The sequence below is a fragment of the Macaca fascicularis genome, chromosome 7, assembly GCF_037993035.2.
Source record: "Macaca fascicularis isolate 582-1 chromosome 7, T2T-MFA8v1.1".
Classification (NCBI taxonomy): Eukaryota; Metazoa; Chordata; class Mammalia; order Primates; family Cercopithecidae; genus Macaca; species Macaca fascicularis.
The window spans coordinates 157263216-157287812 of record NC_088381.1 but is presented as its reverse complement, the minus strand read 5'-3'; the positions used below and the strand labels follow the sequence as shown (position 1 = coordinate 157287812).

The window sequence follows — 24597 nt, the reverse complement described above, 5'->3', positions numbered from 1 at the left end:
ATGGGGTATCACTCTGTCACCCAGTCTGGATCATGGCTCATGGCAGCCTCAAGCTCCTGGGCTCAAGTGATCCTCCCATTTCAGCCTCCTGAGTAGCTGGGACTGCAGGTACATGTCACCACACCTGGCTAATTTTTTTTTTTTTTCTTTTGTAGAGATGGGATCTCCCTATGTTACCCAAGCTGGTCTCAAACTGCTGGGCTCAAGCAGTATTCCTGCCTCAGTCTCCCAAAATGGTAGGATTACAGGTGTGTCTTACGTTTTAGAAATTTAAAATCACGTTGTCACTTTGAAGCCAACCATAAATGGATCCAATAAACCTTAGGAAAAATGTTTTGTAAAAAATAAACATCTGAGGCTGGGTGCAGTGGCTCACACCTATAATCCTATCACTTTGGGAGGCTCGCCAGGCAGATCACTTGAGGTCAGGAGTTTGAAACCAGCCTGGCCAACCTGGCAAAACCCCGTCTCTACTAAAAAAAAATACAAAAAAATTAGCCAGGCCTGGTGGCAGGCACCTATAATCCCAGCTACTTGGAAGGCTGAGGCAAGAGAATCGCTTGAACCCTGGAGGCGGAGGTTGGAGTGAGTTGAGATCGTGCCACTGCACTCCAGCCTGAGCAATAGAGCGAGACTCTGTCTTAGATAAATAAACAAACAAATAAGCAAACAAACATCTGCACTATTACATACAACTTTAGCATTTGAGTGCCTGGATTAGTTCTTCCTGATACAGCATTTATATCGAGGTGTCCCTTCTATGTCATCAGCTTTCCAAAATCAGTGTTTATGTCTCTCATCTTTGTGGTGGACTGTGGGATGGGACTAGCTCTCAAAGAGAGGAAATGAATAATCAAGGGAAATCACAATTTTTCCACAAATAGGTTATTTTCTTGTCTGTGACTGGTTTTCAGCATCATAGGAAGTACCAGGAGCCAGACTGTCAAAAACTTGGATTAAAATACATACATTTCTTGGCTGGGCACGGTGGCTCACGCCTGTAATCCCAGCACTTTGGGAGGCCGAGGAGGGCGGATCACCTGAGGTCAGGAGTTCGAGACCAGCCTGGCCAACATAGTGAAACCCTGTCTCTACAAAAATACAAAAATTATCTGGGCATAATGGCAGGTGCCTGTAATCCCAACTACTAGGGAGGCTGAGGCAGGGGAATCGCTTGAACCCTGGAGGTGGAGGTTGCAGTGAGCCGAGATTGTGCCATTGCACTCCAGCCTGGGTGACAGAGTGAGACTCCATCTCCAAAAAAAAAAAAAAAAAAAGTACATTTCTTGATCTCTAAAATCCTGAAAGATAAACAGGTCACAGTGACTTTTGTCTTTATTAGTGAGGTACTTCCGCTGAATGTTGTATCAGTTCATGGAGTAATGAGGGGGTTGTGTTACTCACATTAGATAAGGGCAGGGTGTGGTTGTTGGTCACCACCTCAAAATGATACTGCTGTGCTGGGACAAAAGATGCAGGTGTGGCCAGCCTTCTTGCTTCCTTGTGATTCCCTTCAAGGTGAAATGATGTTTTTACCCACCATATGTTTGCTCTTGATGGAGGGGATTTTAGGTAAGGTTTGGCCACTGTCTTTGGATCAAGCACTCTAGCCACACTAACATTGTCTAGTCCTCAGCTGGTTCCACCTGTCGTACTGGAGCCCTTTGTCCCATTGTCAAGACCTCCGTGAAGCTACTGCCAAAGGAAGGAGGGAGTGGCTGGGCCTCCTTAGTCTCAGAGTCCCTCCAGTCCAGACTCAGCCACCTGGTCCCTCTCCGAGGTCAGCATGGCCAGAGTGGGAGGTGTAGAAGGTATCCCAGGGCCATCTTCTATCATCTTCATCTCCGAGGCAAGCTGCTTCTTGAGGGACTTGGCTTTCATATTTGGGGATCAGTGAGGCTGAGATGGAGAGATTCCATGGGATAGAGCAAAGCCTCCAGGTTTCAGCTCCTCAGGAGTGCATCAAAGAGAAGATATCGAAGGGCTGCTGTATTAGTCTGTACTCATGCTGCTAATAAAGACATTCAAGACTGGGTAATTTGTAAAGGAAAGAGGTTTAATGGATTCACAGCTCCACATGGCTGGTGAGGCCTCACAATCATGGCAGAAGGGAAGGGAGAAACAAAGGCACGTCTTACATGGTGGCAGGCAAGAGAGTTGTGCATGGGAACACCCATTTATAAAACCATTGAATTTTGTGAGACGTATTCACTACCTTGAGAATAGTATGGGGGAAGCCGCCCCCATGATTCAAATCTCTCCACCTGGCCCCACCCTTGACACTTGGGGATTATTACAATTCAAGGTGAGACTTGGGTAGGGACACAGCCAAACCATATCAGCTACTTTCTAGGCTGTGATCATAGCAGCACTTATTGAGCACATACTGGGTGTGAGCACCCGGAAGGTAGATGTCACCTTTGGAGGATCTATAGTTTTTTGCGGGAGGCAGCTGGAGAACTGGCAGGACAGTTGGCATTAAAGTCCCACAGCAGCACTTTCAGGGCTCAGAGAAGATTCATTAGAGGGTCAAGAAATGAGCATGGGCCTCATGGAAGAGATTATCAGTGTATCCTACCCAACAAGAGGGGCATTGTCCAGAAGATTCTAGTGTCTGGTTTTATTCTTGGCATAGTAACCAAAGCATCCAAAGGCAGCTGCAGGGGTTTCTCTGTACATCTCAGAATCCTTGAGCTAATTTGCCATCCATGTCCCTGCCTCTTGGAGGACAGGATGGTAACTGTCACAGGGTCCTCATAGCAATGTAAAAACATGTTTATTCAGTGAATGGATGAGTGAGAGAAAAGAGAGTGGGGAAACCAGCCGTTATTTCTAGAGCTTGGCAGTGGAGCAGCAGAGGTATCACCTGCCTTATGTACTGTCTGACCAGCCATTAGGAAATGTCTGTTTGTCTGTCATCTGTCTATTATTTATTTATTAAATTGTGGTAAAAGACACATGAAATGAAATAAAATGTACCATCCAGACTTTTTTTTTTTTTTTTTTTTTTTTTTGAGATGGAGTCTCGTTCTGTTGCCCAGGCTGGAGTGCAGTGGCGCCATCCAGCCATTTTTAAAGTTTACAGTTCGGTGGCATTAAAGAGATTCAGTTGCTGTGCAGCCAGCACTGCCCTCATCTACAGGATTTTTTTTCATCTTCCAAAACTGAAACCTGTACTCATTAAACAACCACTCCCCCCATTCCCCTCCACCTAGTTCCTGGCAACCACCATTCTCTTTCTATCTATGAATTTAATGACTCTAGATACCTTATATAAGTGGAATCATACAGTGTTTGTCTTTTTTGTGACTGGCTTATTGCATTTACCATAATGTCCCCAAGGTTCATGTTATGACGTATGTGAGCGTCTCCTTCCTTTTAAAGGCTGAATAATAATATTCTCTCTTTTTGTCTATCCATGCATCCGTTGAGGGACAGTTAGGTTGATTCTTCCTCTTGGCTATTGTGAATAATGTTTCTTTTTTTCTTCTCGTTGTTTTGTTCTTTTAGAGACATGTTCTCTCTCTGTCACCCAGGCCAGAGTACAGTAGTGTGATTATAGCTCACTGTAACCTTGAACTCCTGGGCTTAAGCCATCCTCCTGCCTCACGTTCCCAAGTAGCTGGGACTGCAGGTGTGTGCCACCATACCCGGTGACTAAAAAAAAAATTTTTTTTTTTTGTAGAATCAGGGTCTTTCTAGGTAGCCCTGGCTGGTCTCGAACCCCTAGCCTCAAGCAATTCTCCTGCCTTGGCCTCCCAAAATGCTGGGATTATAGGCGTGAGCCACTGCACCCGGATGTGAATAATGTTTCTATAAGCATGGGTGTACAAGTATCTTTTAAATCCCTGCTTTCCGTTCTTTTGGGTATATATCCAGAGTCGGAACTGTTAGATTTTATGGCATTCTATGTTTAATTGTTTTAGGAACCGCCATACTGTTTTTTACAATGGCTGCACCCTTTTAAGGGGATGTCTGTTGAGCTGCCTCTGTGGCATTAGTCTGGGTAATGTCTTATATAGTTACTTAGCTTTTCCTTTTACTTGCCTTTCCTCTGTTAGTTTTGAAAATGCTATTCTCCTTCCTGTGACTCCACTTATGTTTGAATTGTATTGCTTAATATCTGGCCCTTTGGACAGGTTTGGGATAACAAAGGCTGTGGATAGACTCATCCACACTAGCACAGCAGGCCGGAATTCTGAAGCTGTTTCTCCTCTCCTCCAGCCCCTTTAGAAATGTTGAGTTTAGGCTGGGTGTGGTGGCTCACGTCTGTAATCCCACCACTTTGGGGGGCCAAGGCAGGTGGATGACCTGAGGTCAGGGGTTGGAGACCAGTCTGACCAACATGCCAAAACCCTGTCTCTACTAAAAAATACAAAAATTAGCTGGGCATGGCGGCAGGCACCTGTAATCCCAGCTACTTGGGAGGCTGAGGCAGGAGAATCATTTGAACCCAGGAGGTGGAGGTTGCAGGGAGCCAAAATCGTGCCCTTACACTCCAGTCTAGGCGACAGAGTGAGACTTCTTTGAGAAATGTTGAGTTTGTCCCTGGGGCCTCTGGGCAGATGTCCTCTGGGGAAGTCCCAAGCTGCTGCCTCAGAGATGAAGCTAGAACCAAACTGGCCCTACTAGACTGGGAGCTCCTGGCCCAGCTGCTCTGCCTCCCTCAACTCCACCATTCTAATTGTGATTAGTAGGCTCATTTGCATCTAAAAGGAGTAGTTTTCTTATCAACACCATTGAGTGGAGAACCCGTGTGCTCCATTTATATAGAGTGGCCCATTTAAATCAGAGCCTATTAAGCAGTAAAAGTAAATGTGGGTGTTTTACAAATGCAAATATATCATGCAAATAATGTACTTTATACTGAATGATGCCTTGGTTTTCATATGTAAAATTAGAAACTGTGTAGCACAAAGATAATGATAAACACCTTTGCATCTGTTCATGAGATGTATCATAAGCTGTATGCATCGAAAATTGTAGCCGTGGTTTTAAGCAGAGTTTTTTCAGTATGTACTCAAACTTGCATCCCATATTATAAAAAATATACATGTATTCATCTAGTTATTTATCTGTTCCTAAGGAATCAAGAAATCTCAGGAAAGAGGAATCCAAATGACCTTATCTATTACTTACTATTAATGATGAGATTTATAATTTTCTTTCCATTTTTAAAGATTTTTGAGTTTTTATTTGAGATGATGATAGTAGAAGATGTGTTACTATAGGCTAGTTTCTTTGTGAGAGACTTAATTGTGTATAAGAGATGTTTTAAAAATCTTGGCCGGGCATGGTGGCTCATTTCTGTAATCCCAGTATTTTGGGAGGCCGAGGCAGGAGGAACTCTTGAGCCTAGGAGTTCAAGACAAGCCTGGGCAACATAGCCAGACCCCATCTCTAAAAAAAAAAAAAAAAAAAGCAAAAATTAGCCAGGCATGGTGGCATGCACCTGTAGTCCCAGCTACTCAGGAGACTGAGGTGGGAGGATTGCTTGAGCCTGGGAGGTTGAGGCTGCAGTAAGCTGTGATTGTGCCACTGCACCCCAGCCTGGGTGACAGAGTGACACAGTGAGACCCTGCCTCAAAAAAAAAAAAAAAAAAGAAAAAGAAAAAAATCTAGTGTTTGAGATCATTCTGTGTGGGAGGTGCAGGTAGCATTCCCACTGTTTTTCAGAATCACTTAGAATAATGACAGCCATCCTCCACGTGTTGTGAACTTGGCCAGGTTCTAAGAGAGGAGTCACTGGTAGCCTCTGCTCACGTGACGTCTGCCATGGTAAGGTGAGACACACATACCTGTGGGTTAAAAGTATAAGGCATTAGAATGGGAAGACACTGCAGAGTGCAATTAATTCCCAGATGAGCTGCACAGAAGGTATCTGCCAGAAGGATTCAGAGGAAGGAGAGGTTGCAGGGTGAGAGTGACCAGGTAAGGTGTCCTGGGTACCTGGGATTCGAGTTGAACTTCAAAGGATGAATAAGCTGTGACAGGTGCCGAGAACACGGGTCTAGGGCATTTCAGGCAGCAGAGGGAGAGACTGGGTTTGCATGGGCCCGAGAAGCCTCTGGGGCGCGGGTGTTCTGGAGACCTGTGCCAGGTGGCATATTGAGGGCAGGAGGGACATGCTGGGAAGGAACAGGAGGGCTTCTGAGGGGCACCGGTACTGATCGGCTCTCACCCTGCCCTGTAAGCATTTGTTACAGGAAAGGCGTCCCGATCCTGACTCCAAGAGAGGATTCTTGAATCTCACACAAGAAAGAATTCAAGGCAATTCCATAGAGTAAAGTGTAAGCAACTTCATTAATAAAGTAAAGGAACAACATGATGGCTACTTCATATACAGAGCAGTCTCGAGGGCTGCTGGCTGCCTGTTTTTATGGTTATTTCTTGATGATATGCTGAACAAGGGGTGGATTATTCATGCCTCCCCTTTCTAGACCATATAGGGTAACTTCCTGACGTTGCCATGGCATTTGTAAACTGTCATGGCGCTGTGGGAGTGTCGCAGTGAGGACGACCAGAGGTCACTTTCATTGCCATCTTGGTTTGGTGGGTTTCAGCTGGCTTTAATGCAACCTGTTTTATCAGCAAGGTCTTTATGGCCTGCATCTTGTGCCGACCTCTTGTCTCATCCTGTGACTCAGAATGCCTTCACCATCTGTGTAGGCGGCCCAGCAGGTCTCGGCCTCATTTTACCCAGCCCCTATTCGTGATGGAGTTGCTGTGGTTCAGATGCCTCTGGCACATTCACATTTCTGTAGCCACCAAACTCTTCGAATGCAGACGCACGTGGAAACTCGGTGTATGAGACACATGAAAAATGAAAGGCTTTGTTGACATTGATACCAGTCCCCCACCCGCGATGGCACTCTGGACACCTCTCCAAGTTGGCAGACCCTGGGGACTGTGCCTGAAGATGCTGTGCTTTGAGAAGGCTGCTGAGGTGTCAGGCAGGGCCGCCTGCTGTGGGGAGGGAGGCTGGAGGCAGAGAGGCCTGTTAGGATTCAGGAGAGGGCGTCTTAACTTGAGCTGACCCCAGTCCTGGGAGTAGAAGCAGAAAGAAAGGAAAGTGCAGGAGCCCTTGGGAAGAACGCGTGGGCCCCGACGGGGACTGGAGGCAGGGACGTAGCTGAGGGGAAGGTGTCAGAGCCTCCAGAATTTTGAACTAGAGCATTTGCCAGATGATAACCAAAGGCTGGGTCGGTTTTTTTCTTGTTTTTGTTCTTTGAGGAATGCTGAATTAAAGGATAAACTTTACTTCCCTCAACAGACATTTGTGCCCGCCAGGTTCCAAGCACTGCAGTAGGTATCAGGGACGCAGGAAAAGACAGCCACAGGTGTGGAAGGGAGATAGCCACCGTCTGGGGCAACTTGTGCTTTCCCCCGCCCCATTCATGTTGACGTCCTAACTCCCAGTTCCTCAGAATGTGCCCTTCCTTCTAATGTGCCCATATTTCCAATAAGGTCCTTGCAGGATATCATTAGTTAAGATGAGGTCACACTGGAGCGGGGTGGACCCCCGACTCAATGTGATGATGTCCTTAGAAAAGGGGGGAATTTGAAGACAGCTGCACACACAGGGAATGCCGTGTAAAGATGAAGGCAGGGCGATGCTCCTGCAAGCCAGAGAACACCAGCAAAACCAGCAGCTGCGAGGGAGGCCAGGAACAGATTCTCCCCCATAGCTCTCTGAAGGAACCAGCCCTGTGACCCCTTGGTCTTGGAATTCTGCCCTCCAGGACTGTGAGAGGAGGAATTTCTGTTGCTTAAACCCCCCAGTCTGTGGCACTTGGTTATGGCAACCCCAGCAAACGAATACAGACCCTGATAAATCCTGGGCAGCATGGAGAGCGTGCCCTGGGAGCTGGCAAGCAAGGCAGAGCGGGGAAGCTGCCTTCTGGTTTGAGCAGATACGGGGCAGCCGAAAGCTGCTCCGTGCAGCGCCCGCTGGAGATACCCTCCAGCATCTGGAAACGAAATTAGCCGGCGGTGGGGAAGTGGCAAACCCAACCTTTCCACGAACTCTCCTAGGAAAAGAGCATGAGAAGAAAAAGAGGAGAGGGCTAGAACTCTAGGAACGCTCTGAGGGTGGAGCCGAGCCTGGGAAGAGAGCTAGCCAACTGTCCAGAAAGAAGAGTGGGAGGAGCAGAACCCGGACTAGGAGGGTGTTCTGTAGCTAATGGTGGAAAGGACTTTTGAGAGATATTGTCAAAAATGTATAACCCAGAAAGAGGCCTCGTTATGTGAGTGCACACGGGAGGTCATGCGGTGCAGAGGGGAGACAGGCTGGAGGGACATCAAGGGCAGTGACCCCTAGTCTTAGTCTGTTTGTGCTGCTGTCACAAACTGGGTAATTTACAAACAATAGAAATGTGTCTCTCGCAATGATGGAGGCTGGAAAGTCTAAGATCAAGGCTGCGGTAGGTTCATTGTCTGGTGAGTGCTGCTTGCAAGATGGGGCCATGAATGCTGTACCCTCCAGAGGAGAGGAGCCCTGTGTCTTCACATGGCAGAAGGCAGCAAAGGGGGGTGACTCCCTCCTTTAAGCCTCTTTATATGGGCATCTAATCCCATCCATGAGGAAGGAGCCTTCCTGGCCTAATCACCTTTTAAAGGCCCTACCTCTTAACACTGTTACATTGGCAACACATGAATTTTGGAGGGACACATTCAAACCATAACACCTGGGGAATTGGGGGACCCAGGTGACCCCTGGCAGGAAGAGGATTGTGATGGTGACATGAGGGAGTGGAGGCTGGGCTGTCGGTCCCAGCTCTTGGGATTTGTGAGTGCAGGAAAGAATAATGGAATCCAGAAGGAGGACTAGGGCACCAGTTTATGTGTGGCAATGGTTAAGATAAGAACTCATCAGTCCTGGGAAGGGGGAGGTGAGTAGAGACAAGGGGTAGTGGAGGGAGGAAAGATACCAGAGGAAAAGAAAGGTAATAGAGATGTTACTTTGGCAAGTAAGAAGATGCACACGCAGGCAGAAATAATGGAGCCAGCAAACGGAGGTGGAAGGAAGGGCACGTCCTTGGTTTAGAAAAGAGGAGGTGGCGGTGCCTGCCGAAAGGTGGAGAGGGAGGTTTGGGACTTGATGAGTGGAGAAATTGAGGCCAGTGTTCCTGGGTTCTCATTTGGGAGCAGTTTTATCCCCCAGTGGACACATGGCAATAACTGGAGACATTTTTGGTTGTCACATCTGATGAGGTGGTGTCACTGGTGTCTAGTGTGGGAGTCCAGGAAGACTGCTGAGCGTCTTACCATCCACAGTGTAGCGTCCCCAGGACAAGAATTATCCAATCCAGAATGTCAGTAATGCTAAGGTTAAGAAATCCTGCTGCAGGTCAATAGCAGTTCGCAAACAATGTTCAAGGAATGAAGTCCCAACTTCATGGCAGGCTTTGGGGAATGTGATGAAACTTCAGTATATTTAAAACAACGCAATAAGGGCCACGGGAAGAGGGCATGAGTGGCCAGCGACAGATCTGCATTGCCGAGGACAGGACCCAAGGGCAGCAAAGCAGAATGGCAGACTTGCAGGGACTGCTGGAAAGGCTGGAGTGGGCCGTCAGCCACCTGGAGTTGTTGTCTACAGAGTTCCACAGGCCCCCTGGGCATGGTGGGGTAGGCAAGAGTGTCAGTGGAGGTGTGGCACCCTCTGTGGAAGCCTTTGATAAGTTGAGGAACAGCATGGTGGCCGAGTTTTTAAAGAACAGTAGGATCCTTGCTGGTGACATGGAGACTCGTGCAGAAAGGGTGTTACGGGGCTTTCCTTCTGATGGCATCTCAAGACCAACAACCCCAAGAGAAGGCATGGCTGCATTTCTGAAACCCATAACAGAAAAGATTCAGAAGTCCACACCTTCCGAGAGAGAAACCGAGGGAGTAACATGTTTAGTCATCTCTCGGCTGTCAGCAAAAGCCTCCCAGCCCTTGACTGCATAACTGTGTCCCCCAAATCCGGTCCTTACGTCAGCGAGATGTGTGATGCTGCCACCTTTTCCACTAACAGTCTTAAAGGGCTACAAACACACGATTTACAGGGTGTGGATTGGGTGAGGTCATGTGAACATTTGGAGTGAGTTTCAAGCATGCATCAAGGAGCACCACACCACGGGCCTCTTGTGGAGCAGAACGGGTCCTGCAGCGCCCACATCAGCGCTTTCTGTTCTCTCCTGAGGGCCTGACCTTTCTCCACATCCTCCTCCTCCACCTCCTCCAGGGCCCCTCCACTTTTTGAGAATGAAGACACAAAAGAAAAGTCCTCTCCTTCATGCTCAGCTTTATTTGCCCGGCTTAACCAAGGAGAAGCCTAACCTGGCAGAACCAGGGCTCTGGCACGTCACAGATGACCAGAAGGTCTATACAAGAATCCCAGCCTGCAGGCTCATGGAGGGCAAACTGCATCTCTCCCCAGAAGCCACACTCCAAGTCCCACATCTCCCAAACCTCATCCTTCCCAGACACATGCACCCATGTTCAAGTTGGAAGGAAGGAAATGGAGAGCAGAGTACCAAGAAGACAGGAATGACCTTGTGATTTCAGAGACTGAGCTGAAACATGCGGCTTACATTTTCAAATGTGAAAAATCAACTCTCCCGATGAAAGGGAAAGTAAACTCCACTCCAGTGAGTGGATAACCGTAAGAAGTTTGGTCGGGTGTTTGATAGTGTGATGGGCATTGTGGAATCGACCAACTCCAAGGACATTCAAATCCAGGTAATGGGGAGAGTACCAGCAATTTCCACTAATAAGACCGAAGGTTGCCATACATACCTAACTCGGGGAAGATGTGTCAGACTGTGAGATTGTGAGCATCACATCATCCAAAATGAATATACTTATTCGTCAGGGTGGTAATGACAGAGAATTTCCTGTCCCTGAGCAGTTAGACAGCATGGGATGGATTCAAGTTGGTCAGTGAACCTGCAGAAATGATGGGCTAACCTCCCGAGAGACCCAGCCCGCTCACCTGAGTCCCTCCATCAAACAAGCAGCAGTGAAGAGCTGGAAGTTGCAGTAACACCTACCACTGTAGTTTTGGCCTCCAACAACTCCATGCTATAGACACAGCATCGTTTCTGGTACGCCGTCGTGGGCATTTGGAAATACTTAACGTTTCTTCACGATTTGCCTTTGCACATGTGATTTTAGTTCCACATGGTGACTTGTGAACATTATGGATTTAAAGAGGAAAAAAAGAAGTCTGTTCGCCTCATTATTACGAACATAGTAACTGATAGGTAAAAATACTACACGAATCAGTTTTCCATGTATGTTTAATTGCTTGTTGAAAAAAAGATGTACATGTTTATCTTCTAGACAATTTCAATATGATGTAGTAGTAGTAGTGTGCCCTGAGAAATGTACGATTTTTTTCTTATTATGACCACATGTTCACCTTTGGCAGTGTGGATATGCTGTCAGCAGGAGTACGTATTTCAGCAGCCCACGCTTTTAAAACATGTAAGAACATTCCATATTAAGGACCAAATTCAGTTTCTTGGTCCTTGAAAGACCTATATTCTTTATAGTTACTAAAAACCAAAAGTATAAATTCTAATTCTTCATCTTACATGTTTTTCTATTGTGTCATTTGAAAACTTCTCTACATAACAGATTTTTATGTCAACAGATTGATGGGAGGAAACAATGTTTTTGCTATGTAATACCTCGCAATGTTGCCCAAAAATCAAGCTCAGTGTCTGTTTTCCAATTTTGAGCATGTTAAATATCGGATGCCTTCTAAATGGTGTCTTTAATGTTTTATTATAGTCTAATTTTTTATTTTCTGCCTGCCAGACTTGCTAACCAGTCACAAAAATGAACATGAGAAAAGCCATAGATGTATTACTTCTCCTAAAGCCTAAGGAATTATTTGTTAGTTTGGCTTTCTGCTGTGATTTTGTAGTCTTGATAGTATATGCTTTTCCTTTCCTTTCCTTTCCTTTCCCTTTCCCTTTTCCTTTCCTTTCCTTTTCTTTTTTTTTTTTTTTTTTTTTGAGATGGAATTTCGCTCTGTCACCCAGGCTGGAGTACAGTGGCATGATCTCGTCTCACTGCAACCTCTGCCTCCTGGGTTCAAGCGATTCTCATGCCTCAGCCTCCTGAGTAGCTAGGGTTATAGGCGCACACCACCATGACCAACTAATTTTTGTATTTTTAGTACAGACAGGGTTTCGCCATGTTGGTCAGGCTGGTCTCAAACTCCTGGCCTCAAATGATCCGCCCACTTGCGCCTCCCAACTGGGATTACAGGCGTGAGCCACCGCACCCAGCCCCATGTGTTTTTCAATGTTAAGAGAAGTTATGGTAGTCCTTTGTATCTTTTCAGTGCGTAGTGTTGAAAAATCTGCAACTTCTTGGATCACATTTAATGAATTATAATATAATGCTTACGGACCCAGTACAAGTATATATGTACATATATATTGCCTATTATAGCCTTTGGAGTATGTCTTTTCCATTTTTAAAATATCTTCTTTATCGGTATAGTATTTGGATTATTAATACTCACATACCAAGGTTTTGCTATAAAAGTTTTGTTCATATAATGTTGATAGTAAACATCATTTTTCAACTGTAAACTTATTCTGAAATAAAGTAAAATTCTAATTGTTTAAAAGTAAAATAAAATAAGCACAATAGATCTGGTGCCAGAGCAGCTGCCACCTGTCCGATTCTCATGGGTCCTGGTGGTATTGGGCACATAATAACTATGTGCAGGCTGTTAACTTTGAAATCAGTTGAGTCTCCAGTTTCAACATTTGGCTAAGTTTACAGAGCAATTCCATTTCTTACCATGATTGGTATGTTGCCCTCCGAGGAATCTTGCCACCCTCTCAGTTATAGTGTTTGTGGGCCTAGCTGGTTGTGGTCTGATCACTTCAGTCATGCCTTCTCAGTAACTGTCAGCCTCTGAAATGGGCCACTCTTGGTAGGTTTCTACCTGGTCTCTTTCTGTCTCTTTGGATCTTTGCAGAATTCTGCAGGGAGCTTTTTTTTTTTTTTTTTTTTTTTTTTTTTCCTTGAGATAGGGTCTTGCTCTATTGCCCAGGCTGGAGTGCAGTGGTGCGATTAAGGCTCACTGCAGCTCTAGAACTCCTGGGCTCAAGCGATCCACCCACCTCAGCCTCCTGAGTAGCTGAGACCACAGGCACATGGCACCACACTGGGCTAATTTTGTTCATTTTTTGTAGAATAAAAAAATGTTATATTTTTAATGTTTCCCAGGCTGGTCTCCAACTCCTGGGCTCAAGTGATCCTCCTGCCTGGACCTCCAAAAGTGCTGAGATGACAGGGGTGAGCTAACAGAGTTTGTTTTTTTTTTTTTTTTTTTTAGCATTCTTTAGAGTAAGTGATATCTGTGAAGCTGCTTCTTGGATATTTAGTAACTGTTGCTACTTTAGACTGAGAAACATTTGCAATTAGAACATCTCAAAGAATCCTTAAAGAAAAGAGGAAGAGAAAAGTACAGTTACCTCATCTATCACAGGAATGGAAAAAAAGGGCCAAGTTGGGAGAGTTAAGGATGTCTAGTAGGAAGTGCTGGTGCCCAGCTGACAACGGCCACAATGTTGCTGTGTGGCCTTGAGTGTGTCAGTTAACTCTGAACTGGGGTTTGCTTGCAATCAAGACTACCACTGGGGCCAGGCATGGTGGCTCACACCTGCAATCCCAGCACTTTGGGAGGCCAAGGCAGATGGATCACTTGAGGTCAGGAGTTCAAGACCAGCCTGGCCAATGGCGAAACCGTGTCTCTACTAAAAACACAAAAAGTAGCCAGGCATGGTGATGCATGTCTGTAATCTCAGCTACTCGGGAGGCTAAGGCAGGAGAATTGCTTGAACCTGGGAGGCAGAGGTTGAAGTGAGCCCAGATCACATCACTGCACTCCAGCCTGAAAGACAGATGTCTCAAAACCAAAAACAACAAGACTATGTCTCAAAACCAAAAACAACAAAAAGAAAAACCACCCCTGGGATTTTTGCAGTCTAGAAAGCATTTTTTTCATACCCACCATCTCATTTTATTCTCACACACTAGATGCTATCATTTGTCCCGGCTTGCAGGCATGGAATTGAGACTTTGACGAGTTAAAAGACTTTCAGTCTGTGTTTTAAACAAACTTCCTGAGTCCAAATCCCGCGCTCTCTCCACTTCACCCTGGATTAGACCCTGTGGCACAGAGATCCCTTTTAATTGCCGGGACACTCAAGCTTATTTGGAAGGTTAGAAGTGTCGAGAGTGTCCCTGAGAATCTGAACTTTCATCTGTGCTGTTAGTGATGCTTCTCGAACAGTGAGTGGTATTTTGTGAAGCTTCCCACACACGTCTCTGTCCAGCCTGCTCTGGTTCCTGGGTTCCAAACGCCAGCGACTGACATCCTTCACCCAAAGAGCCCGTTACAGTGTGGCATTTGGTTTTCTATTATTTCCTGGTGATTAATCCCCAGTTATAAGGCAAAACAATGGAATTTCAAGGATTTTTGGGGGGTGATTCTCCCTTTGTTACAACTACCTTGACTGTTTTATTCGTGGGGAAACGCAGTCTGCTGGTAGATGCCACCCATCTGAAGGGATTGCCATCACAGTCCATCTCCAGCGCTAAGAGTATGATGGGACTCTGTGCTCAGTTACTTAAGAGTAGTGGGTAAGCTCTGGCCTCCAGGGGTGCTAAATCAGGATGGGCTGGTCTTGCTACACCCATTTTCTCCCCCTGTTGGTTTGGGCTTTCTGCTTTTTTGTGTGCTGTGGACCATTCTGGCAGAGAGCTGACCACAGGGGGCATTCAGATATTCTTCCTTTCTTCCCACCCCACACACTTTAGGCTTTCATTCACTTTTTCAGAGTCCTTCTTACCATCTCTATCTCTCCATTCTTTCTTCCTCCTCCCCCTTCCTTCTTCCCTCCTTACTCCTCTCCCTCCTCCCCTCCCTACTCATCTCTTTATACATTAACAAAAATGTTTTAGGTTGAAGTACACAGATCACTTGAGCCCAGGTGTTTGGGACCAGCCTGGGCAACATAGTGAGATCCTGTCCTGGAAAAAAAACAACAACAACAACTTAGCCAGGCATAGTGGTGTGCCCCTGTAGTCCCAACTACTCTGGGGGCTGAGGCAGGAGGATCATTTGAGTCCAGGAGGTGGAGGCTGCAGTGAACCAAGATTTTGCCGCTACACTCCAGCCTGTGTGACAGAGCAAGACCCCACTGCAAAAAGAAAAACAAAAAAAAATTGTGGTAGAATACATATAATTTACCATCTTAACTATTTTATAAGTGTGCGTTCTGTAATGTTAAGTGCATTTACATCGTTGTACAACCAACCTCCGGAACTCTTTTCATCTTGTAAAACTGAACCTCTGTACCAATTAAACTCCTTACTCCTCCTTCCCCGAGTCTCTAGCAACCGCCATTCCATTTTCTGTGTCTGTGAATTTGACTACTCTAGATACCTCTTCTATGTGGAATCAGACAGTATTTGTTTGTTTATTCTGACTTATTTCACTTAGCTTGCTTTCAAGGTTCATCCGTGTTATAGCATCCTTTTCTCTCTCTTTTTTTTTTTTGTTTTGAGACGGAGTCTCGCTCTGTCACCCAGGCTGGAGTGTAGTGGTGCGATCTTGGCTTATTGCAACCTCCGCCTTCTGGGTTCAAGCAATTCTCCTACCTTAGCCTCCTGAGGAGCTGGGATTACAGGCATGCGCCACCACGCCTGGCTAATTTTTGTGTTTTTAGTAGAGATGGAGTTTCACCATGTTGGTCAGGCTGGTCTCGAACTCCTGACCTCGTGATCTGCCTACCTTGGCCTCCCAAAGTGCTGGGATTATAGGCGTGAGCCAGTGACGCCTGGCTCTCTTCTCTCTTTTAGAGGTCCTAGTTCACATTTGACAGGCGAGATCTTAGAAAACAGTCCTTTTCTTAATTTATTTCTCGTTGAGAGCCACAGAAAGTTCAGCTGGTGAATACAGGTGTGGGTCTTGATGGAGCCTCCCGGGGTCTCTGTTTATCATCCAGCTGGTTCTCACAATGGTTAAGGTTCCTGGGTGTAGAGAGAACACATGATGGATCACGTCATCTTGCTAAGAGCCACCCTCGGGCTGTCCGACCTGTTGACTCAGGGTATCCCTTTGGGAGCTGGAGGTAGTGCAGCTCAGAGTGCAGGGTCCGGGAATGACTGAGGGCTGAGTCTCTGGCAGCCGCTGGGTATGCTGTTCAGGATGGTATCACTCACCTCTTGGGATTTGCAGGCTCAGCGCTGCTCTTGACGGTCAGCCGGATCAATGTTCTCAAATGCCAGGTCGCACTCCACCTTGCTGGCTGGCAAGGTCCTCTTAACCTACTGGTCTGCTTTCTTTGTTGCAAAGTTGGTCTGGCTTATACTGCCGAAGGTCATGGGATTTTTGTTAGCGTGTTATTGAAATGAGACATTTGTGGCACCGGCGTTGTATTGTTTCTGCTAATGGGAGCCTGCGTGTCTTTCACATATGGTTAGCCTGATTGCTTTTTCTAGCCTGAGACTTTGCCTTAGAGAGAGTCCTAGCAAAATACCATGCACAGCCTTCTTCCACGGGGAAGGATGACTAAGAGTTTAGTGCTGGAAGAGCAGAAGAGGAAGGCTGGAAGAGTAGAAATGAAATTGGAGCTGTTGCTGTGTGTGTTTCTATGGTACAGTGGGCAAGCCCTAGTCCTTCTTGGGTTGATCATGACTAACTTGTCATACCGTGCCTTGGGCAAGTCCTTTTGCCTCTCAGGACCTCTGTCTGTCTCCCTATAGAACAGGGAAGGTGGACAGGTATGGTACCTCACACCACCAGTGCTTTGGGAGGATGAGGCAAGAGGATCACTGGAGGCTAGGAGTTTGAGACCACCCTCAGCAACACAGCAAGATCTCATCTCAATTTAAAAAAAATTAAAAAAAAAAAAAGAATGGATGAGTCACGCATGGTGGCTCACCCCTGTAATCCCTGCACTTTGGAAGGCCAAGGCGAGCAGATCACTTGAGGTCAGCAGTTTGAGACCAGCCTGGCCATTGAAATCAGTTGGCAAAACCCCACCTCTACTAACAATACAAAAATTATCTGGGCTTGCTGGCAGGTGCCTGTAATCCCAGCTACCCGGGAGGCTGAGGCAGGAGAATCGCTTGAACCTGGGAGGCGGAGGTTGCAGTGAGCCGAGATGGCACCACTGTACTCCAGCCTGGGTGACAGAGCGTGACTCTGTCAAAAAAAAAACCCCAAAACCAGGAAGGTGATTTCTGCCCTGCTCACCCTGCAGAATTAGAGGATTCCACGGAAAGGGGTTGATTACTATGCTCAGTAAATGGTAACTTGATCCTATCATCAAGCAATGCAAACACCATTTTAAGGTGATTAAAACCCACACAGGGTTAGGAAGGGGCCCCCATGGTCATTTCTCGTGGCAGTGATATTTACATGGCTGGCTATGGAGAGCACCCCATTCTTCCCCTGCACCTACCACTCCCACCCTCCCCGCTCTTGAGCTGCCTGAGAATGGGTGGTTTGCAACTCATCCCACAAAGACTTCTATCACTGGTTTTGTCTCTGAGTTATTGCGGTTAATAGACATTTATAAGTAATTTCATGTACCATGTGTGGTTTTAACCAACTTTAAGCGTTAAGGGCCAATTATCCAGGGACATCTCCAGATGGAGGGGGAAAAAAATCAAGCTTGTTGCCCTCCCAACCTGCAGCCACTGGAGACGTAAACTTGAGTCTGTCTATAGGCATCACTGGTCTCATTAGATACAGTCAGAGGAGTCTGGAGCCAGGTAAGTATGACATCAGGTTCTTAGAGATCATAAAATAGGGTTTTAAATTTTCCCCTCAAGTCTTTCTCAACACCAAGCACAATTCTCAACAGGGGCTTAATAAATCCTTGGCTCTTCTCACAGTTAGAAGATGTCATTTTGAGGAACCACCCAAAAGAAGTGTATAGATATGGGCCAAGGAGCTTGAAAACTTGGCATTTAGCATGGCAGGAGCTGACTTACCCTGAGCTGGAAAGAGACCATGTGTGAATTCATCAATTACAACAGGGGCCAGGAAAGAGAAGGTGGTCAGCAGTCGAAGTCTCTCTCCACTACTAGAGTACAGATAAGTTCCACAGCACCACAGATTGACCATAGAACTGTCAGTGATTTAAGTACATTAAAAGGATGTTGTAAGAATCTTTAGGTAGATTTCTATCACACAGAGAATTTTCCTTATCTAAACCACTGGATTTATCCGACCTTCATTCCCCATACTGCTCCATGCCTGATGTCTGCTCAGTTTTCAGCCAAATCAAGGTCAGGATAAAGAAGAGATTTGGATGGAAGTAAGCTGGATATTCAGGCTCCTGCAGTAATACTCAATTATTGAATTCTCTAGAAACACCAACTCTGCTATAACGAAGTCCTCAGTTTTAAAATATCTTTATAAATCAGGTGATTCCGTCTTGGCAACAGCCAGCTTGCTGTTCCCTGCTTTGTTATAAAAATAAGATGGTAAAATCCTGAGAGCTTGCTGGGATTGTTAAAAGATAATCTTAAGTGTTTTAATGCACATTATTCTTCATGCAACTTTGAGCCTTAAGTGCCCTGAAACAGAGTAAGATCGGAATCCAGTGGAAGAGCAATCAGCTGGTATCATCATCCTGAGACTCCAGTCTGGTCTGCTGTTACCCTGTGTAGCTCCTGGCCACTCTGTGGTCACAACTGCCTGGCTGAGAATCAGGGCTGCTGGAAATACCATGGCCGAGATGCATGATGCTCATTTAATTTTAGTATAGTGGATCCAAAACAAAATAAAACAAAAGGTTCATTAACATCAAGGTTTATAGTATGTATTTTCTAGCACGTTTGACATGATTTTGATGTGTGATAGTATTTTTGTGCTGTAGCTCATTTCTTCTTCCCTCCTATTCCTCCTCAATCATGTAATGTGTCCCTATACCTGCTGTACTATTTGTACCTCTGGTAATGAAATTCCAGTGGGCAGAATGTGTCATTGGCATTTCTGCTTGGTAACAGTATTGCTGTCCTAGATAACTAGAGATCCTGGTTCACTGGTGGAACATTCACCGTAGAGCCCTTCAGATTCCTCTGTGTGTGCGTGTGTGTGTGTGTGTGTGTGTTTCTGCCAAACTTAGAAATGTATTACTCGAACCTATTTTTCTCATATTGAAGGTGATTGATAATGCATTAACCAATATAATTTGTCATGTACTATTTCGGTGAAAGTAATTTATGCTGCCTCTTGGGCTGGATGTAGTAACATTTTTGACTAAGTACTCTCTAACGTTAATCTAAACCAATCCTTGATTTAGAATATAACCTACTTTCCACTCTAAGGACACGTTACTAAGACTGACTGGCTTGGTTATAAAGTTTTCTACTGGCAGTCTTAAAACAGTGAAAATGCTCATCTATAAATGCAGTAAGTGTCTTCGTGATTTATTGATCTTTCCTATTGCCTCTCCTGTTACCACACTCTGGGTGGTAACATATCTGCAAAATGTTTTATAGGGTATGGAGTGCAACATTTTAAGCCAAGAAGTTGGAAACAGGATACGAAACAAGAGAAGAGGGGGGAAGGAGGAAGTCGATTAAGGTCATCTCCGTATATTGAGGATTTAGTGGTAGAAATGCCGAGAAAGGCAAGTTTGCATTTGTAGCAGGCAGGTGGCACGAGGAAGTGTTGGAAAACCCACTTGGTCTCAGAAAACATGATTAGGAGTTCTTTGTCACATACATTCATGAAATTATGAACAGGTTAGCAAATATTCTTAAGTTATATGCTGTGCCATTAGACCATGTGAATTTGCCATTTTATGTATCGGTCGGTGATTTCAGTGCCCAGGTGTGAGCAGGGTCAAGGTGATAAACAGAATGCTCACACAGGTAGGTTCTGCACTGTGAAATATGAAACCTGTTTACAATAAAGCAGACCTCATGGTTTTCCAGGATGCATTTTCAAAGGGTGTCAGTAATGCATGCTTGGGGAAATGTTTTGAGGGAAGTGTGGGGAGGGGTTGCAGGTGTGTGAGTGCAGATGAACTTGGCCTTATGCTAGTTTCTCTTTTCTTTCAGCACATCAGGTCCACCCATCTGGCCGGGCAGTACCTTCTTCAAGAGAAATGGAGCCCTTCTCCAAGGTAGGTCCCTAGCAACACCCCTTCCTCTCCCTCCCCCTCCCCCTCGCCCACCTGCCTTTCATCACTCCTTTGTGCTTGGTGTCAAACCGGAGAGTCTGTCCCGTTTAGGAGTGGCCGCTCTCTGGAGAAGTGTGACTGTTGTGGGTGGGGTTTCTTTATCCAGTTCCCTTTATTTCTTCCTACTCAAGCCTCTTGGTTGCTGTGAATCATGAGTCTGAAACCAGGCCTCTAAGGACTGCTGCTTTGGCCCGCTGTCACTGGTCATATTCTGGAAGTGTTTGGCTTGCTTTGGTGACATTGGAATTACGTGGTAATTAAAATGTGACAGGAATATAAACTGGGCTGATAAAAGCAAACCCCTTTACATGTTTCAAAAACTTGAGCTGCAAAAGGAGGGTTTGGCTATTCTGGCACTTGTATCAGGATGGAGGTGCATGCATTGCTTGCTGTTGCCCAACATCTCCGTGTACCTGGAAGGTTGGCCGTGGTTCATTCTGAGGTTCAGAGTCCAGTCACCTTACATTGGTCCCCACAAGTGTCACCTACAGGGGACACCCTTGCTGTTGTCCAGCCCAACTCAGCTGCCTTGTCCTAGTCCCCAGCCGGTGTGCTCACGGAATTCCAACCACCTTTCATCTCTACTTTTGCCATTAAGTTCCTTTTGAAATGGCCAAAGTTAAGGAGGAATAAATAATTTAAAAAATAGCAAAGAGGTTCATTTTTAATACTTTTAGAAATTACTTTGGGGTTATCGCTATTTTGGATATCGGTTCTGTAAATAAAATGGAATTAGGTGGTTCCCAGGGGCTTTGGAGCTTTCTATCCCTCCTACTTCTGTTGATTGGCTAGGAGTCAGGCCCCGCTGGCCAAATGCAGATGGGTTTGGCTGTGCTAAGAGTGTTTGAACTACACTGGGCTTATGGTGAGGGATTTTAGTGTCTATTGATTGGTTGAGAGCTGTTTAGCCTCTTTCCCTTAAAAGTACAGGAGGAAGGCCGGCCATATGTGTGAAGGAGTAGAAGGTAAGTGTGGTTAAGAAGAGGGACATGTATCTTCAGGTTTCCGTAGTAGCTCGAACCCTTGTGAGAGATGTCATCACATTTTTAGTGCGATTTATAGACCACGCAATTGCATATTGTCATTTTAATAGCCCGTGAAATTGGAAACTTAAGCATTTCTTTGTATTTTTGCTTGGTATAGGTGAAGTGTAGTCAGGCAAGTTTGGTTAAACCTAATTTTAGTAATCATCGTAGATATCCTAAATGTTTAAGAGAGCAAAAGGAAGTCCCTCCACTCTCAAAAATTAACACATAATTTTAAAAAATCTATTCTGTTTTCTCTTCAGATAGTAGAAGTGGAAACTGATTAGGATCAGCCTTTGGGTTCTTTTCAAGTGAGTTTCAAAGTTATGTGCGTCATTTTTCCTCTAGAACTATAGCAGTGACATGAATATCATTCAGGTTTGGATTATTTTGAGAAAAGAGATTTTGTTTTCTTAGAGCCTTTTCTCATGATTTTTATTCATTCACTTTGGCATTAGTTAAGTTCTTTTTGTTCATTTATGTGGGGCAAAAACATGAGGGAAATATTAATATTGATAAGGTTTCTGAAGTTGAGAGATGTCAGTATGAGATTATCCTGTGGGTGTTGACTTATTTTCTTTTCCTGATAGGGTTACAGATTCCCCCAATTGCTCTAGGCACTGTGAATTAAACTAGGACAGATTTCAGATGCTTATTGAATCCACATCCACTTAAGTGCAACCCATTAAAATTTTGTACATTTGAAAATCAGAAGAATCTTGGTGAGAGCTTGGGAGGGTGGGCAGAGATTTGTTAACATTCATTTTTTTTTTTTTTCTGTGACGTTTCTTCATTCCCTAGAGTTCTGGAGACACTTTTGTTGTGGATAGTATTTTTTTAGAATCTATGGGTGTTCTTCCTAATTACTATTTTTGTGTTCCTTTGGTGGGTGGTTCTGGGCCATGGGAAAGTTGCTAATGCCCACAAGCAAGAGTTTTGCGAATAAAGATAGGAGTACCTAAAGAAGGGACTGTCCGGTCATGCCAGGGGAAGGTTTGGGTTAGAATCAAGTAGAAGAAAATGTGCCTGTTTAATGCCACTTTCTCAGGTTTTTGATTTCTCACTTTCTATTTTCAAAAATGATTTGATTTCTCACTTTCTATTTTCTGTATTTCAAAAATCCCTCCTTTTTCCCTATAGCAAGTGGAAGGAAAGTTTTCTAGATAATCAGATCAGTAGGGAACTCTGTCAATAGGTTCCAGCCACAGGCATTGGAATTGAGGGCAAGTAGAACCAGGATACTTGTCCCCAAAGATGCCAATTCTCGGTGCTGGGGGAGAAGGTGCAGTTTGGTCACGTGGGGGTGACATGGGAATCTTTCTTTAGGGTGCTGTGGGACCAGTGACTGGCCAGCAGAAGCCAGCCAGGGTTATGGATCATAAGTTACGGATCACTAGCAGGACTGGCAGAATCGAACCAGTGTGGGGGATCACTTACTTCATGGAGTGGTCTCCCCAGGTCTCAGTAATGCAGGATAGGAAAATAAGTAGGATGTGGTTTGGCTGTGTCCCCACCCAAATCTCATCTTGAATTGTAGCTCCCATAATCCCCACGTGTTGTGGGAGGGACCCGGTGGGAGGTCACTGAATCATGGGAGCGGTGTCCCCGATACCATTCTTGTGGTAGTGAGTAATTCTCACGAGATCTGATGGTTTTATAACGGGTTTCCCTTTTGCTTGGCTCTCATTCTCCGTTGTCTGTTGCCATGTAAGATGTATCTTTTGTCTTCCACCATCATGGTGAGGCCTCCCCAGCCACGTGGAGCTGTGAGTCCATTAACCCCCTTTTTCTTTATAAATGACCCAGTCTTGGGTATGTCTTTATCAGCAGTGTGAAAATGGACTAATACAGTGGGGGTGCCCTGTCGTGTAGAGGAGGGAGACGTATTTTTGTCAGAAAGGTGGGAGCAGAGGGGCTGTCTCTTCTTGGGAGAACTGACACTTAAGGCCTTAGAAAAGCAGATAGATATAGGTGTGTGGAAATAGAAAAAAAAAGTCATTGCAAGAAAGAAATAACCAGAGAACTTAGCTTCACAGAGATCATAGCAACAGCGCGGAACCTGAGCACTTCATAGACACCTTTGGATAGCGACGGGAAGAGTAATGCAATGTCCGAAGAGGAAATAATGGAAGTTAAAACCTGAAACGAAGTTGAAATCAAAATGACCTAATAGTTACAGCGGGGCACCAGTTTTCGTGATCTAATCGTTGTTTGGTTTAGAGTGGAAACTTAGTACCTTTATTTTTCCCAGCACAAAACCAATTGCAAGAATTAACTGGTTGTTCTCGAGGTCCTCCTTGGACGTCGGGTGCAGTGTCTATATTTTGGTTCAGAATCACTGGCAAGAAGGGCTGCTGAATCACCTCTCGGTTTCGAGGATAATGGGGTAAGATTTGGTTTGGATTACACCAGGCATGGGTACTTAACATAATTGGTCGTTTCATCAGTTCACAGTCTTTATTTTAAATGCCATCTAGGCTGCTATAGACAGTTTCAGCAGGCTAGAGAGCACTTCAGTTCTTGTACAATGGAAACCAAGCAGAGCATTAGAAGGGGACAAGCTCATTGTGCAGAGGGGACTCAGGGCGGGCTGAACAGAAGAGTGGCTTATTCAGAGCCCTGCAGGCGTGGCCAGCTGACAGGTGTCCCCACTGTCCGTTCTTCTTGTGTCTGTGCGTCTCTGTGTTATGGTCTCTATGTGTTTGAAATGTGTTTTTATTTTATTCATTTAATTCATTTACTAATCTCTCTTATTTTGTTAACAAAGAGAATAAAGTCTGTTTTACATTTTCCCATTTCCAAATTCCCTGTGTCCCTCCCCCATATTCCATTCACCCATCATACTTAAAATTAGGTTACTTTATTAAAACATCACCCTTGGATGATTTGTTGTAATGAGTCAGTGATTCATAATTAAAGGCATTCCTCGCCCCTGATCTGACCCTTCATCTGGTCTCTAATGGTTTCATCCCAAAACGACATAAGCACCTCTGCTCTTGGTAGCTTCATGCCTTCTGCTGAAAGTTGCCACAAGCCATGCTGATTTTATTTCCCAGTTCTGCCCTCTTGGCCTTTGTAGGCCCTGTCGGCCTCAGAGCCCCCCACGGAGTTTTGTTCAGAGAGGAGCTACTGCCTGACCATTCTGGCCTGCTTTTATTTCTAGCTCTTCCTCTAAGCAAACATTCCCTGAGCCTACCCTCCTCACCCCACCTGCAAGCATTTCTTTATGATACATCTCTGTGTGTCCAGTCCTGGGTTCGGCTGGGGATCCCCAGGGGAAGTCCAGGTCCCACCCTCTCAACCACTCACGGCCCGTTCTGTGGTCAGACCACAAGTCCTAGCCCTTCTTG

General features: G+C 45.3%; 1 protein-coding gene and 1 pseudogene across 44 annotated transcripts in view; both read left to right on the top strand.

The window, feature by feature from the left end:
• FOXN3 (forkhead box N3) overlaps positions 1-24597 on the top strand; it is a 466688-nt gene that overhangs the window by 321739 nt on the left and 120352 nt on the right. For all 44 annotated transcript variants that reach the window (XM_005562000.4, XM_045397619.2, XM_073998052.1 and 41 more), the window contains one exon: positions 20101-20165. In XM_005562000.4, coding sequence (XP_005562057.1) covers positions 20101-20165 — 65 coding nt within the window. The remainder of the gene's footprint in view (positions 1-20100; positions 20166-24597) is intronic.
• Positions 9339-11089, top strand: LOC141407318 (adenylyl cyclase-associated protein 2 pseudogene; annotated as a pseudogene).